Source organism: Salmo salar, chromosome ssa23 (genome assembly GCF_905237065.1).
Source record: "Salmo salar chromosome ssa23, Ssal_v3.1, whole genome shotgun sequence".
Taxonomy (NCBI): Eukaryota; Metazoa; Chordata; class Actinopteri; order Salmoniformes; family Salmonidae; genus Salmo; species Salmo salar.
Window position 1 is genome coordinate 10,731,892 of NC_059464.1, and position 14,194 is coordinate 10,746,085.

The 14,194-nt window shown below is 40.5% G+C and overlaps 1 protein-coding gene across 1 annotated transcript in view; it reads left to right on the top strand.

Moving 5' to 3' along the window:
* LOC106584045 (collagen alpha-1(XXIV) chain) overlaps positions 1-14,194 on the top strand; it is a 187,550-nt gene that overhangs the window by 41,093 nt on the left and 132,263 nt on the right. Inside the window, exons 4-5 of the mRNA XM_014168854.2 lie at positions 1,834-1,887; positions 6,657-6,710. Of these exons, the coding sequence (XP_014024329.2) occupies positions 1,834-1,887; positions 6,657-6,710 (108 nt within the window). The remainder of the gene's footprint in view (positions 1-1,833; positions 1,888-6,656; positions 6,711-14,194) is intronic.

Genomic DNA, 14,194 nt, shown 5'->3' on the forward strand with positions numbered 1-14,194 from the left:
TTCTCGTACAACGCTGTGTACTACTCCCTTCACAGAACAGCTCAAACTGGCTCTAAGCAGAATTGAAAGAGGAGTGGGAGACCCCGGTGCACAACTGAGTAAGAGGAACATTAGTCTAGTTTGAGAAACAGACCCCTCACAAGTCCTCAACTGGCAGCTTTATTAAATAGTACCCACAAAACACCAGTCTCAACGTCAACAGTGAAGAGGCGACTTAGGGATGCTGGCCTCCAATTGTTTAAATGGATTGGATCTTTATATACACTAATTCTTGCCTTGTAACTCCTACAAAATCATTATTGAGTCTTAAAGGAGGCCTGGGTAAGACCAAAATATATTCATGTTCCAACTTTAAGTAATTACTTCTCAATTATGATTTAATATAGTTCACATAATTTCAGTTTGTGACAAAACAATCAGTCATTGTGTAGGGAATCATTGTACCATCTAAACCGCTGTGAAATATATTTTCCATAACCAAAAATATTGTATTTTCAGCTGTTTGAAGCTGGTGTACAAAACCGAAAGTAAAAGACGCAAAAATTTAACTTAAGAACGGGAAGCATAAAAATAGCGCACATAGAACATATCTACTGCTTCTTAGACTTGCTTTCAATGAGAATGACAGATCTATAACAAAAATGTCTATGTGCATTTGGTCGGGTTACCGAAGAAGTTACATATTGCAGCTTTAACAAAGTATTATCGGCCAAACTGCAAGCGAAGGCTTTCTGCACCACTGGTAATCAGCATTGACATTTCTGACTTTGACTTTGTATCTCAGACTCATCATTAAAGGAAGTAACATTGATTTCCCATTAGCATCTAAGTTGCTGTTTATCATCAGTGTGCCGGACAGAATGGCTAAGCAGCATCAAGCCTGCGTGTCCGCCACATAAACTATTTACATTACAATTATGCATGAATTAAACAGAACAGGCAAGGCTACAGTATTTGCTGCTTTCTCCCGCCCAGTCCATTACTTTATCCAATCCTCAGGTGTGGGACAAATGGTGGACATTTACTTCTACTTAATACTCCTCACTTTATTTTAAACATGTAGTGTATTTGAGGTTTAAAAAAAGGCTTCTGTAGTTTATAATTTCCACTTTCAGACATGATTTTCCCTTACACAAAATGTATCAACCTCTACAAAAATGTCCATTAATTATAATCCACTTAATAATGAACATTTTCTGTTGCTGCAGGATTATTTTCCCACTGTAGCAAACTGGCTCAAATTAAGATCCTACATCTGTATCCCGTTTGAGAGAGCCAAGCTGAAGTCTGACTTGTTTGCAAGTTAGCTCCTTACTCCACATCTCTGTGGATGTGTGCATTTGTGTAAGTTTGTTATGAATGCGTGGGATGGAAAAAAAGCTACCACATAACATACCAGGTTTAATGTAATCTAAGTCATGTTTTACAAGTACTGTACTAGAGTCTTCAGTTCCAACTCTGTAATTTAAAAGTATTCAGCACATTCGTTTTTTTCCCTCTCTTTCTTCTTTTACATCTTGGGTCGAAAAGAACATGAAGTGGAATCATACCATGCTTTTCCTCCATGGTTGTTTTGCCATGACAAAGAGTTTATCTTCATCCCAGAACTGGCTTGAGGCATAGTACTTCACGCTCATCCAGACAATGTAACATGATATCACCATCCTCTCAAAGCTTTGCCTCCTTTGATTTGAAATTGTCTAGGCCTCTTACATAAATACAGTATCCACCTACCCACATCTAACTGTACATTAAACAGCATGTTATCACTTCTCAATTAGCAAGTTATTTGTGTGTCTGTAACATCTCTCTCGCTCTCTCTCTCAATAACAGGGTCCTTCTGGTCCCCCTGGTCTACCTGGTCCTGCTGGGAAGAGAGGAGCTCGGGTGAGTACTGCAAACCATGTCACACCTGTGGTCATGTGATGCCATTGTGCTTCGGGAGGTGCTACACCCCTCCTTGAGGTGATACTGTAAACAGATTGAAAGAAGATCCCTTTCCCCAGATTTGTTTTAACCCTAGCAGTCTTGTACAGTGCTATATGGTGCTATAAAAAGTTGGTTTTTTTAGAGGATATTACAAGGTCGTGCTGGCTTTTGAAAAGGATTCTTCAGAGTTTATTTCAGGACAGGTCTTGAAGTGGCTAGTTCTGGTTCTCCGTAAATTGAGGTCAGGTTTATTGTCCTGATGAGGCGTGTTCATACCTGAGAGCACTGATACACACAACGCTGACACACACACTCTCAACACTGACACACACTTTGTGACTGAAAATGCATCACTTACACATACACTTCTCAAAGCACTCTCACTCCATCAACAGTCCCAACAGACATAGCAATGACACACGGTCTGCGAGTTGATATACTTCTCTATGCACTTCATCACCATTAATCCACAGACACAAGCTAGACACAAGCCAGTTGTCAAGACCAGTGATCCAGCACCATTACAGAGCTGCCGACGTTCCAAAAAGAACCAGGGATGAGCTGTAATGGTGCGTATGAATGAGATAGTCCTATGAGAGGATAATGCATACATGTTTACTTTACTGTAGGGTTGGGCGGTATAAAGATTTTCATATCGTCATACCGTCCTTCTCTCATTCCGGGATTTATAGTATTGTCGGCTTAGTACACAAGGGGACGTAGCACAAGTACTAGCGGATTTCCATAGTACTAGCTAAATATGCTAATGAGCGCAAACGAAAATAAACTAATTGCAAAGACAGGCAATCCAGCTCATAAAGTTCTACATATATAGGTAGCAGGTACAGAATACATTTTTGTTGGTGAGTTTGGACATTTACAAGCAAATGTGAACGAGAGACATAGTGCAAATGAACAATTTTTGGATGCATGGCAGTCTGAAGGAAAAACAGCACTGACTCTGGAGCAGCATGTGTACAAGCTGTGTCTTTGTGGTGTCTGGAGTCACTAGGGCAACGGAGCCTTCTTTCTCTGCTCTGAGAAGAGGGGCAGAGGAGCAGACTCAGGGGCCGGGAACCGAAAGGATAATTTTTTTTAGGATATCAAGATAGCAGTGGCAGCTGTACAGGTAACTCATACAAAGCCCTTTGACTTCTCAAACATGGCAGAAAGCTAAGAATATACGATACCCCATCTCCTCATTAATTCAGCGACATACTTAGCTAACTAGCAAGTTAAACCAAATACACAGCTGGACTCACCGGCTCCTGCTTTCTCCCGTTGTGCTCTTTACAAGCAAACGTGACTCGCTCAACTGTTCTGGGGTCTAGGGAACTACGTTAAGCTTCATAATGTAAAATAATGTGACAAGTGAAATGAAGAACATAATCTCTGTCTCCTAACGTATCGCACAAGTTGGCTGCATGTATTCACTTAAATTGGCTACAAATATTAAAATTTATTGAAAAACTTCAAAGAAATAGTTTCAACGGTATTGAAAGTATTGAAAAACCATCCTGTGGCTATTTCCAAATACCCCAGTATACAGTATACAGTATATATTGTATACTGCCCAAGCCTTCTTTACTGGCTCTTGGAGCATCAAGAAATCAGCTCCTGCTGCTACATCAGTACAGTGCTGTTCAGTGCTGTTCAGTACGTGTCTCTGTTCTGATGTTGTTGAGACTAAATTGTACTATAGTAGAGTTTGATCTCTGAAAGCAACGCTCTGATCACTGACCACACTGAGATCATTCAAATCCAATCAAATCAAATTGTGTTGGTCACATGCGCCGAATGCAACAGGTGTAGTCTTTACCGTGAAATGCTTCAAAAAAGACATTTGCACAAAAAAAACGCAATAGTAACACAATAAAATAACAATAACGAGGCTATATTCAAGGAGTACAAGTACCTAGTCAATGTACAGGGAAGTAACGAGGTAGTTGAGGCAATTGAGGTAATACAGCATGTACATTTAGATAGGGGTAAAAGTGACTAGGCAATCAGGATAGATAATAAACAGAGTAGCAGCAGCATATGTGAAGAGTGTGAAAGTGTGTGTTTTGTGTGTGAGCATATGTAGTGTGTGTGTGTGTGTGTGTGTGTGTGTGTGTGTGTGTGTGTGTGTGTGTGTGTGTGTGTGTGTGTGTGTGTGTGTTGGAGTGTCTAATGAGTGTGCATAGAGCCAGTGGAAGAGAATCAGTGCAAAAAAATGTATAAAAAATGAATAATAAACAGGGTCAATGTAAATAGTCCAGGTGGCCATTTGATGAACTGTTCAGCAGTCTTATGGCTTGGGGGTAGATGCTGTTCAGGAGCCATTTGGTCCCAGACTTGGTGCTCCGGTACTGCTTTCCGTGCGGTAGCAGAGAGAACAGTCTATGACTTGGGTGGCTGGAGTCTTCAAAAAAAATGTAGGGCCTTCCTCTGGTATAGAGGTCCTGGATGGCAGGGAGTTTGGCCCCAGAGATGTTCCTGGGCCAAACGCACTACCCTCTGTAGTGCCTTTCCGTTGGATGCCAAGCAGTTGCCATACCAAGCAGTGATGCAGCCAGTCCAGATTTTTTATTTATTCTTTATTTCACCTTTATTTAACCAGGTAGGCCTATTGAGAACAAGTTGTCATTTACAACTTGGCCAAGACAAAGCAAAGCAGTGCGACAAAAACAACAACACAGAGTTACACAAACAAACGTACAGTCAATAACACAATAGAAAAATCTATATACAGTGTTTGCAAATGTAGAAGAGTAGGGAGGTAAGGCAATAAATAGGCCATAGAGGCGAAATATTTACAATTTAGCGTTAACACGAGTGATAGCTGTGCTGATGATGATGTGTAAGTAGAGATACTGGGGTGCAAAAGAGAATAAGAGCAAGAGGACAAATGACAATATGGGGATGAGGTAGTTGGGTGTGCTATTTACAGATTGGCTGTGTACAGGTACAGTGATCGGTAAGCTGCTCTGACAGCTGATACTTAAAGTTAGAGAGGGAGATGTAAGACTCCAGCTTCAGTGAGTTTTGCAATTCGTTCCAGTCATTGGCAGCAGAGAAGATGCTCTCACTGGCTCAGCTGTAGAACTTTTTGAGCATCTTCAACATCACTAGACATGTTTTGCTCTTAATGTTCTGGCATTTCTGAACATTCTGCTATAGAGAATGATATATATATATATATATATATATATATATTTTATTTAACTAGGCAAGTCAGTGAAGAACAAATTCTCATTTACAATGAAGGCCTTCCCCAACCAAACCCTAACCAGGACGACACTGGGCCAGTTGTGCGCCGCCCTATGGGACTCCCAATCACAGCCGGTTGTGATACAGCCTGGAATCGAACCAGGATCTGTAGTGACGCTTCTAGCACCGAGATACAGTGCCTATCACAGTTAGCCAGCTATACTCAGGAAGACCACAGGTGCACCTCTCTCTGTTTTATCTTTGTAAAGTCTTCTTTATTACACACCACGCCTCTTGGTTACGCTTGTTTAGTGTGTGTCAGACAGACAGGGACCCTCCAGCAGCCAGCCAGGCAGCCAGTAAAAGTTGTCTACAGGTAAACTACTGTATAATGGTAAACACTTGTGGGACCCAACTGTGGAGACATATGGTTTACATGCAGTGTGGTGACCCATAGAGGCATAGACATTCAGAGGGAGGCTTCGTTATGGGGTGGAAAATGACTGTAATGGGTGATTGTGTCTGTGTGGGCTGCGAACTCTGCTGCCTCAGCAAGATACAGACCTCCAGACCTCACTGTGCTGTACTCACCTGTATTGTACCTTAGCTAAATCCCACACTCCACAGGTGGCAGCATTTTATGCACAGAGAACAGACCCCCATTTTAAATAATCTGCTCAGGACTGAGAGAGGAAAACGATAGGGAGAAATAGGAGGAGGGGGGAGGAGAGAGTTACAGCGATAGAGCGAGATGGGTAGTTAGATAAATGGGGAGAGGAGGGAGGGAGGCAGAGGGGGAGAGAGATCCTTTGTTATGGGGTTTTACTGGAGTCTCGGAAAGTAGAGAGCCGGGGGAGAGGTTGGGGGCTGGGTGGTAGAAAGAGACTGTGACACCACAACACAACTCAGTGTCAAGAGGACACACAGACACCTTTAAAACTAGGTGTGGGTCATCATTACCCCTACATTAAGTCTCTGTCATCTCCTGATCACAGACTGATTACTGTTATGAGAGAGAGCAGAGTCTTACCTCATAGCTTTAGTTTGTAGTGAGTGTTTTAGAGAGAATGCAGCTTAAGTCAGGCAACAGCAGGGGTGCAGATGTGTGTGTGTGTGTGCGCACATGAGCATGCACGTGTGGTTGTTCCCACATGTGTGAGTTGTACTCAAAGTGAGTGCATGTATGTTATAAGGTGTTCCCTTGAAAGTGCACTCTTGTACGGTTTAAAGGTAGGGCATAGTTTGGCACATGAAGAAGAAAAATGTGACATAAAATATGTGTAATACTCAGAAAAAGTCTCGCTATATCTCATCACAGCCTACAATCACTGACTCATTCAGCAGTTTTATCTACCTTTAATCTTTGTAGCTAAAAGATGGGAACTGTTGCTGACATACAGTATGACTAATTCACTGTACCGTTTACACCTTCTGTAGAGACCCATCCACTTAGCAATAATGCTATGCTGTCGTTGTGATCTAGTAGATCTACTGTAAATGAATCTCTCTCTCTCTCTCTCTCGTTGTCTCTCTAGGGTCCTACTGGTCCACATGGAAACCCCGGCCTGCCTGGTCTTCCTGGTCCCAAGGTGAGTGCCCTAATCCTGGGTTGGGGGGCACAGACATCCCCCTTGAGCTCCAGAGAGAGCCTTGTTAATGTTGTGGGATGTGGAGTCCCCCAGGGGTCAGCCAGGACCAGTTTTATTGACAGGGCCCTGGCTGTAATGTTCAATGTCATACTCTGACTCCCAGACCCCTTTGCTCCAGAAAAAGGTAATGTCTAATCCTAGTGGGAGGGAAGCAGTACCTAATTAGTCTCTGAAATCCCAGACCTAGGGCAGCAACAGCACTAGGTCTGGGATTAATTACAGATTCTCATGGCAACTTCAAAAAGGGCCAAAAATTGTTCTGGGGAGGGTCCTCTTCAGACAGAAGACTACAGACAGAATGCTCCCAACAAATCACGAGGCAGACATGCCAGAACGTTATAATTCGAAACCTGAGTTTGCCGGCAAAATGTTAGCAGTAGTTTTAGTAAAGGTAGTTGATGCAAACTAGCCACTTGGGAAATGTAGTCCTTAAAAATACCTTCAGTGATCTTCATCTTGATAGCTACTATTTTGTGTCCGGGGATGTTTATGCTAGGGCATCAAGCGGTTAGTGCAGTGATGTAGGAAAGACGGATGTCCCAACTCTGCCCTTTCCTCTACACTGTAAAAATAGAAAGACTCAAAACACCATGATTGTGTAATGAAACCATGGAATAATGGTGCACCTAACCTGAGATCTGGTGGTGGAATGTAAACCCAATGTAAGTGTTATGATACACAGACAGTGTTTTAAAACAATAAAAGTACTCTAAAAGACCCAAAGTGGTTTTTCAATCTGAATATTAGTGTTTTCAAGAAAGTGTTGTTAAAACACTTTTGGGGGTTTTCGGTGCATGTAAAAGGTGGGACAGGCGGAAGCTGTAATTGAATCCCACTTCCTATCTTGCCACGTGGCTCTGTTTTTAGAGGATTGTGGGTATTTCAAACATTTTACACAGTGTTATATGCATGTTTGAAGAAAGACAAGTATACTTCTATATTAGTATTAAGCAGCTTGTTGTACCATGAGGTGTAATGGTGAACAAATATCGAAATCTTCAGGCAAAATGACATCAGTTATGAGACAACCCATTCCCACATATCCAACTTTTAATGATAGAGGCAAATTGCAGTAAAACCTCTAGTTACTACTGTGCTCAACAATACCTGCCAAAAATGGATTAAACTGGCAAATGATCAGATACATAAATCAATGTTAAACATTAAAGTACTCCAGAAGAAGTGATCTAATTTAGCAATAGACAGGATTTGAAACACCACAATAGTTTTAGAGGAAACGACACCAAAGGAGAAGGTATCTAATTCTGCACAAACAGAACTCTAAACATCATACTTGTGTTTTCAACCTTTTCCATTAGTGCTCCCAGTCCCTGGCAAGGTGTTGCGTAACACTTGACTAAAGGATGTTACAACACACCATGAAATGTTTCAAAACATCTCAGGACAATGTGTTTCAATACTTTAGTAAAGTTAAGGTTGTCTCCTACGCATTGGGGGCAGCTCAGTTGCCACTAGTTTTGGTGTTACAAAGCACTTTTAACAGTGTATACCAAACTGATGTTCTATACGTACAGAAGTGTTAAGCTGGTACATTGTGGGAGGCAACCCGTCTGTCTAGAGAGACTAGCATCTTACTAATCTTGGGGTCAACGTTATGATTTTTTGTTTAACTTCTGAGGAATAGTACTTCATTTAATATTTTGTCATTATGGTTGGCAATTTAAATGAATGGTAAGCAACATTACTCTGGTACAGAGTGGGTGGTAGGTGCCTAATATTGAGATAAAAACGTATATCGCTATGGTGCTCAGATCAACGTGTCTTTGGAAGGGATAGACTCTTCTCGGGCTCCCGAGTGGCGCAGCTGTCTAAGGCACTGCATCTCAGTGCAAGAGGCAGTCTCTGGTTCGAATCCAGGCTGCACCACATCTGGCCGTGATTGGGAGTCCCATAGGGCGGTGCACAATTGGCTCAGCGTCGTCTGGGTTTGGCTAGGGTAGGCTGTCATTGAAATAAGAATTTGTTCTTAACTGACATGTCTAGGTAAATAAAAGTTACTTTTCCCAGGTATTGCTGTGGTGAATAGCAGCAGCAGAGTTTTTAGGTGGAAAGTGCCCCGTGGGCATGACAGAGGCCTTTGATTGGTTGTTATTTGCTGATGGAGGAGGGGAAAATACCTGTGTCTGTCATTTGATTGAGTAGGCAGTTAAAGGGGAGGGGCGGGACGGGAAAAGAAGGGATGGTGGTTAAATAGATGCATGTAAAAACCCCTGCTGTTGGTGAGGAGGAAGGGGTGTTGATTAATTTCATCTTGAAAGAGAAGGATACACATGTATTTCCCTAAATTATAAGATAACCTTGCTGTAATGTGAAGTCTCTGATGACTTTTAATGCAAGGGGTTGACTTGACCTCAGTCCTGAACTGGTGGGTCCATTAAATTTACTTGCTCAAGTTCACTCATTCCGAATTAGGCTTAGATGAGCAGAAATATAACATGAATACTAACAGTGATTGTATTAAAGGCTGACATCGGCAATATTTTCTGGATTATGTTTTAGTGATGATAGCTTGATGTACCGGCTCTGTTGATAACTAATGGACTAACAATTCCGAACCCTCTGATTGTAGATCTGTGCCTTTAGGGCAGTTTCCATATTTTGAAATCAAATTTAAATGTGGAGAATTGACTGCATATGCAAGACGTTGATATGTTTAAGAAAATTTACCGTAGAAAATTCCCTGTCTACACTGAATTCGAGGTGCTCCGAAACCGGTAGCAGATGCTCTTCTCAGAAAACCTCTTTCCTGAAAAGTCGTGATTCTGACAGAGAATATTATGACATGGAGATCTTACAGCCATTTTAATAGAAACGACAACATTGGGGCCCACCAGATCAGATCATATGTTCTGAAACATACAGTATGTGATTATACTGTAATCTCCTAAAAGAGCTGGCCAAATTCATACCATTCATACCATATTTAGTACCCCCATAACTTGCAGTGCGAGCAATGATGATAAGCATCATTGCTCAATAGCACTGCGATTGTGGGTTAGGGCTTTTAAGTTCACCCCTCAGTCTACAATACCGTTCAAAAGTTTAGGGTCACTTAGAAATGTCCTTGTTTTTTAAAGAATAGCAATTTTTTTGGGCCATTTAAAATAACATAAAATTTATCAGAAATACAGTGTATTTACAATGTAATGTTGTAAATGACAATTGTAGCTGGAAACGGCTGATTTTTTTAAATGGAATATCTACATAGTTGTACAGAGGCCCATTATCAGCAACCATCACTCCTGTGTTCCAATGGCACGTTGTGTTAGCTAATCCAAGTTTATAATTTTAAAAGGCTAATTGATCATTAGAAAACCCTTTTGCAACAGCACAGCTGAAAACTGTTGTCTTGATTAAAGAAGCAATACAGCTGGCCTTCTTTTGACTAGTTGAGTATCTGGAGCATCAGCATTTGTGGGTTCGATTACAGGCTCACAATGGCCAGAAACATAGACCTTTTTCTGAAACTCGTCAGTCTACTCTTGTTCTGAGAAATGAAGGCTATTCCATGTGAGAAATTGCCAAGAAACTTAAGATCTTGTACAACACTGTATACTAATCCCTTCACAGAACACCGCAAACTGGCCCTAACCAGAATAGAAAGAGGAGTGGGAGGCCCCGGTGGACAACTGAGCAAGAGGACAAGTACAATAGAGTGTCTAGTTTGAGAAACAGACGCCTCACAAGTCCTCAACTGGCAGCTTCATTAAATAGTACCCGCAAAACACCAGTCTCAACATCAACAGTGAAGAGGCGACTCAGGGATGCTGGCCTTCTTGGCAGAGTTCCTCTGTCCAGTGTCTGTTCTTTTGCCCATCTCCCTGGGATGTCGTCACTTCATTATTGCCCGCACCTGCGCATTCATGTGAGTTCATGTGAGGCGAGACATTTTTCAAAAACGTTTTTCAAGACACAGGAGAGGTCGGGTTGAAACATTACTGATGTTTCACGTTAAAAATGGGCCTAAAGATTGATGCTAAACAACGTTTAACATGTTTGAACGAACGTAAATAGATTATTGTTTTTTTACTTTTCGTCGTGACTTTCCCCCCCCGCCCTACTTTTGAGGAGCCTACCGAAGCGCTATCAACATGGAATAACTTGGAGTTATTTGGACATAAATTATGAACTTTGTAGAAAGAAACCACATTTGTTGTGGACCTGGGATTCCTGGAAGTGCCAATGGATGAAGATAATCAAAGGTAAGGGATTATTGACAATAGTATTATTGATATTAGATGGTGCTAACCTGTATATCCGAGCCTATTGTTCTTAGCACAGCACCCCGTTTATTGCAAAGTGTGATTTCCCAGTAAAGTTATTTTGAAATCTGGCAATGCAGTAGCATTTACGAAATGTTAAACTATAATTATTTGAATGACAATATTATAATTTACCAATGTTTTTGAATAGTAATTTTGTAAATTGTAACGTTGATTCACCGGAAGCATTTGAGGGGAAAAAAAATCTGAATTTCACCGCTACTGTAAAATGCTGTTTTTGGATGTAAATATGAACTTGATGGAACAAAAAATGCATGTATTGTATAAGATAATGTCCTAGGAGTGTCATCTGAGGAAGATTGTCAAAGGTTAGTGCATAATTTTAGCTGGTTAACTGCTTTTGGTGACGCCTGTCTTTGAATTGACAAAACATTACACACAGCTATTTTCAATGTACTCTCCTAACATAACCTAACTTTATGCTTTCGCCGTAAAGCCTCTTTGAAATCGGACAATGTGATTAGATTTAGGAGATGTTTATCTTTCAAATGGTGAAAAATAGTTGATTGTTTGAGAAATTGAAATTATTAGATTCTTGCAGTTTTGAAATTCCCGCCATGGTCTCTTGACAATAAATCCCAATACCGGGATAAGATCCCCAAGAGGTTAATGTTTTATTTTTATTGGCGAGTCTGAGATATGTCTTTTTCTTTGCAACTCTGGACAGAGGAACAAAAGGTACCCAATTGTCATACTTGAGTAAAAGTAAAGATACCTTAATAGAAAATGACTCAATTAAAAGTGAAAGTCAATTAGGAAAATTCTACTTGAGTAAAAGTCTAAGTAAATGTAATTGCTAAAATCTACTTAAATTAAATCTACTTATATTGAGCAAACCAGACTGCACCATTTTCTTGTTTTTTATTTATTTATGGATAGTCATGGGCACTCCAACACAGTCATAATTTACAAACGAGTACTTTTGTGTGTCAGGAAAAATGTATGGAGTTAAAAGTACATCATTTTAAATTAGGAATGTAGGTAAGTAAAAGTTGTAAACAATATAATTAGTAAAGTACAGAAGTCATTTTTGGGGGTAAGTAGTACTTTAAAGTATTTTTATTTAAGTACTTTACACCACTGCTATTTGCCATATATTTTTCAACTGTGCTGTTTCAAAAAAAGTTCTGAACCTTTCTATTCTCATAGGTTCTACAGATTGTAAATTAGCAAAAATATTTATCCATAAGGGTATTATTATATTATTGATCGATTGACTATGACTTTTCAAATCACCCAGCAGTGCTATTTGCAGAGTTAGCTTCAGGTAAATGTTGCAATTCTTCAGCCATTCCTGAACCTGCGACCAAATACAAAATACATATGGACACTACCAAAACAAATTATTTAATAAATCAGTCTCTTGCAGCAAAATCTGCAGAGCTGGGATGCTTGTATCCTCGTATATCAGAGTAAAAAAATATGGGCTGGCGCACACCCAGAGATAATAATTTTGTGTAGAGGTGCTGACTAACGGCGAATAAACTATAAGCTATAAAAATAGACAGTCACACACTCCATATACAGTTGAAGTCGGAGGTTTACATACACCTTAGCCAAATACATTTAAACTCAGTTTTTCATAATTCCTGACATTTAATCCTAGTAAGTATTCCCTGTCTTAGGTCAGTTAGGATCACCACTTTATTTTAAGAATGTGAAATGTCAGAATAATAGTAGAGAGAATGATTTATTTCAGCTTTTATTTACTTCATCACATTCCCAGTGGGTCAGAAGTTTACATACACTCAATTAGTATTTGGTAGCATTCCCTTTAAATTGTTTAACTTGGGTCAAACTCTTCCAGTAGCCTTCCACAAGCTTCCCGCAATAAGTTGGGTGAATTTTGGCCCATTCCTCCTGACAGAGCTGGTGTAACTGAGTCAGGTTTGTCGGCCTCCTTGCTTGCACCCGCTTTTTCAGTTCTGCCCACAAATTTTCTATGAGATTGAGGTCAGGGCTTTGTGATGGCCACTCCAATACCTTGACTTTGTTGTCCTTAAGCCATTTTGCCACAACTTTGGAAGTATGCTTGGGGTCATTGTCCATTTGGAAGACCCATTTGCGACCAAGCTTTAACTTCCTGACTGATGTCTTGAGATGTTGCTTCAATATATCCACATAATTTTGCATCCTCATGATGCCATCTATTTTGTGAAGTGCACCAGTCCCTCCTGCAGCAGAGCACCCCCACAATATGATGCTGCCACCCCCGTGCTTCATGGTTTGGATGGTGTTCTTCGGCTTGCAAGCCTCCTCCAAACATAACGATGGTCATTATGGCCAAACAGTTCTGTTTTTGTTTCATCAGATCAGAGGACATTTCTCCAAAAAGTATGGAGCAGTGGATACTACCTTGCTGAGCGGCCTTTCAGGTTATGTCGATATAGGACTCGATTTACTGTGGATATAGATACTTTTGTACCTGTATCCTCCAGCATCTTTACAGGGTCCTTTGCTGTTGTTCTGGGATTGATTTGCACTTTTGGCACCAAAGTACGTTCATCTCTAGGAGACAGAACACGTCTCCTGAGCGGTATGACGGCTGCATGGTCCCATGGTGTTTATACTTGCGTACTATTGTTTGTACAGATGAACGTGGTAGCTTCAGGCGTTTGAAAATTGCTCCCAAGGATGAACCAGAATTGGGGAAGTCTACAATTTATTTTCTGAGGTCTTGGCTGATTTCTTTAGATTTTCCCATGATGTTAAGCAAAGAGGTACTGAGTTTGAAGGTAGGCCTTGAAATACATCCACAGGTACACCTCCAATTGACGCAAATGATGTCAATTAGCCTATCAGAAGCTTCTAAAGCCATGACATCATTTTCTGAAATGTTCCCAGCTGTTTGAAGGCACAGTCAACTTAGTGCATGTAAACTTCTGACCCACTGGAATTGTGATACAGTGAATTATAAGTGAAATAATCTGTCTGTAATCAATTGTTTGAAAAATTACTTGTGTCATGCAAAAAGTAGATGTGCTAACCGACTTGCCAAAACTATAGTTTGTTAACAAGAATTTGGTGGAGTGGTTAAAAAATAAGTTTTAATGACTCCAACCTAAGTGTATGTAAACTTCCGACTTCAACTGTATAAACTCCCAGTAATTTATTAGGTGA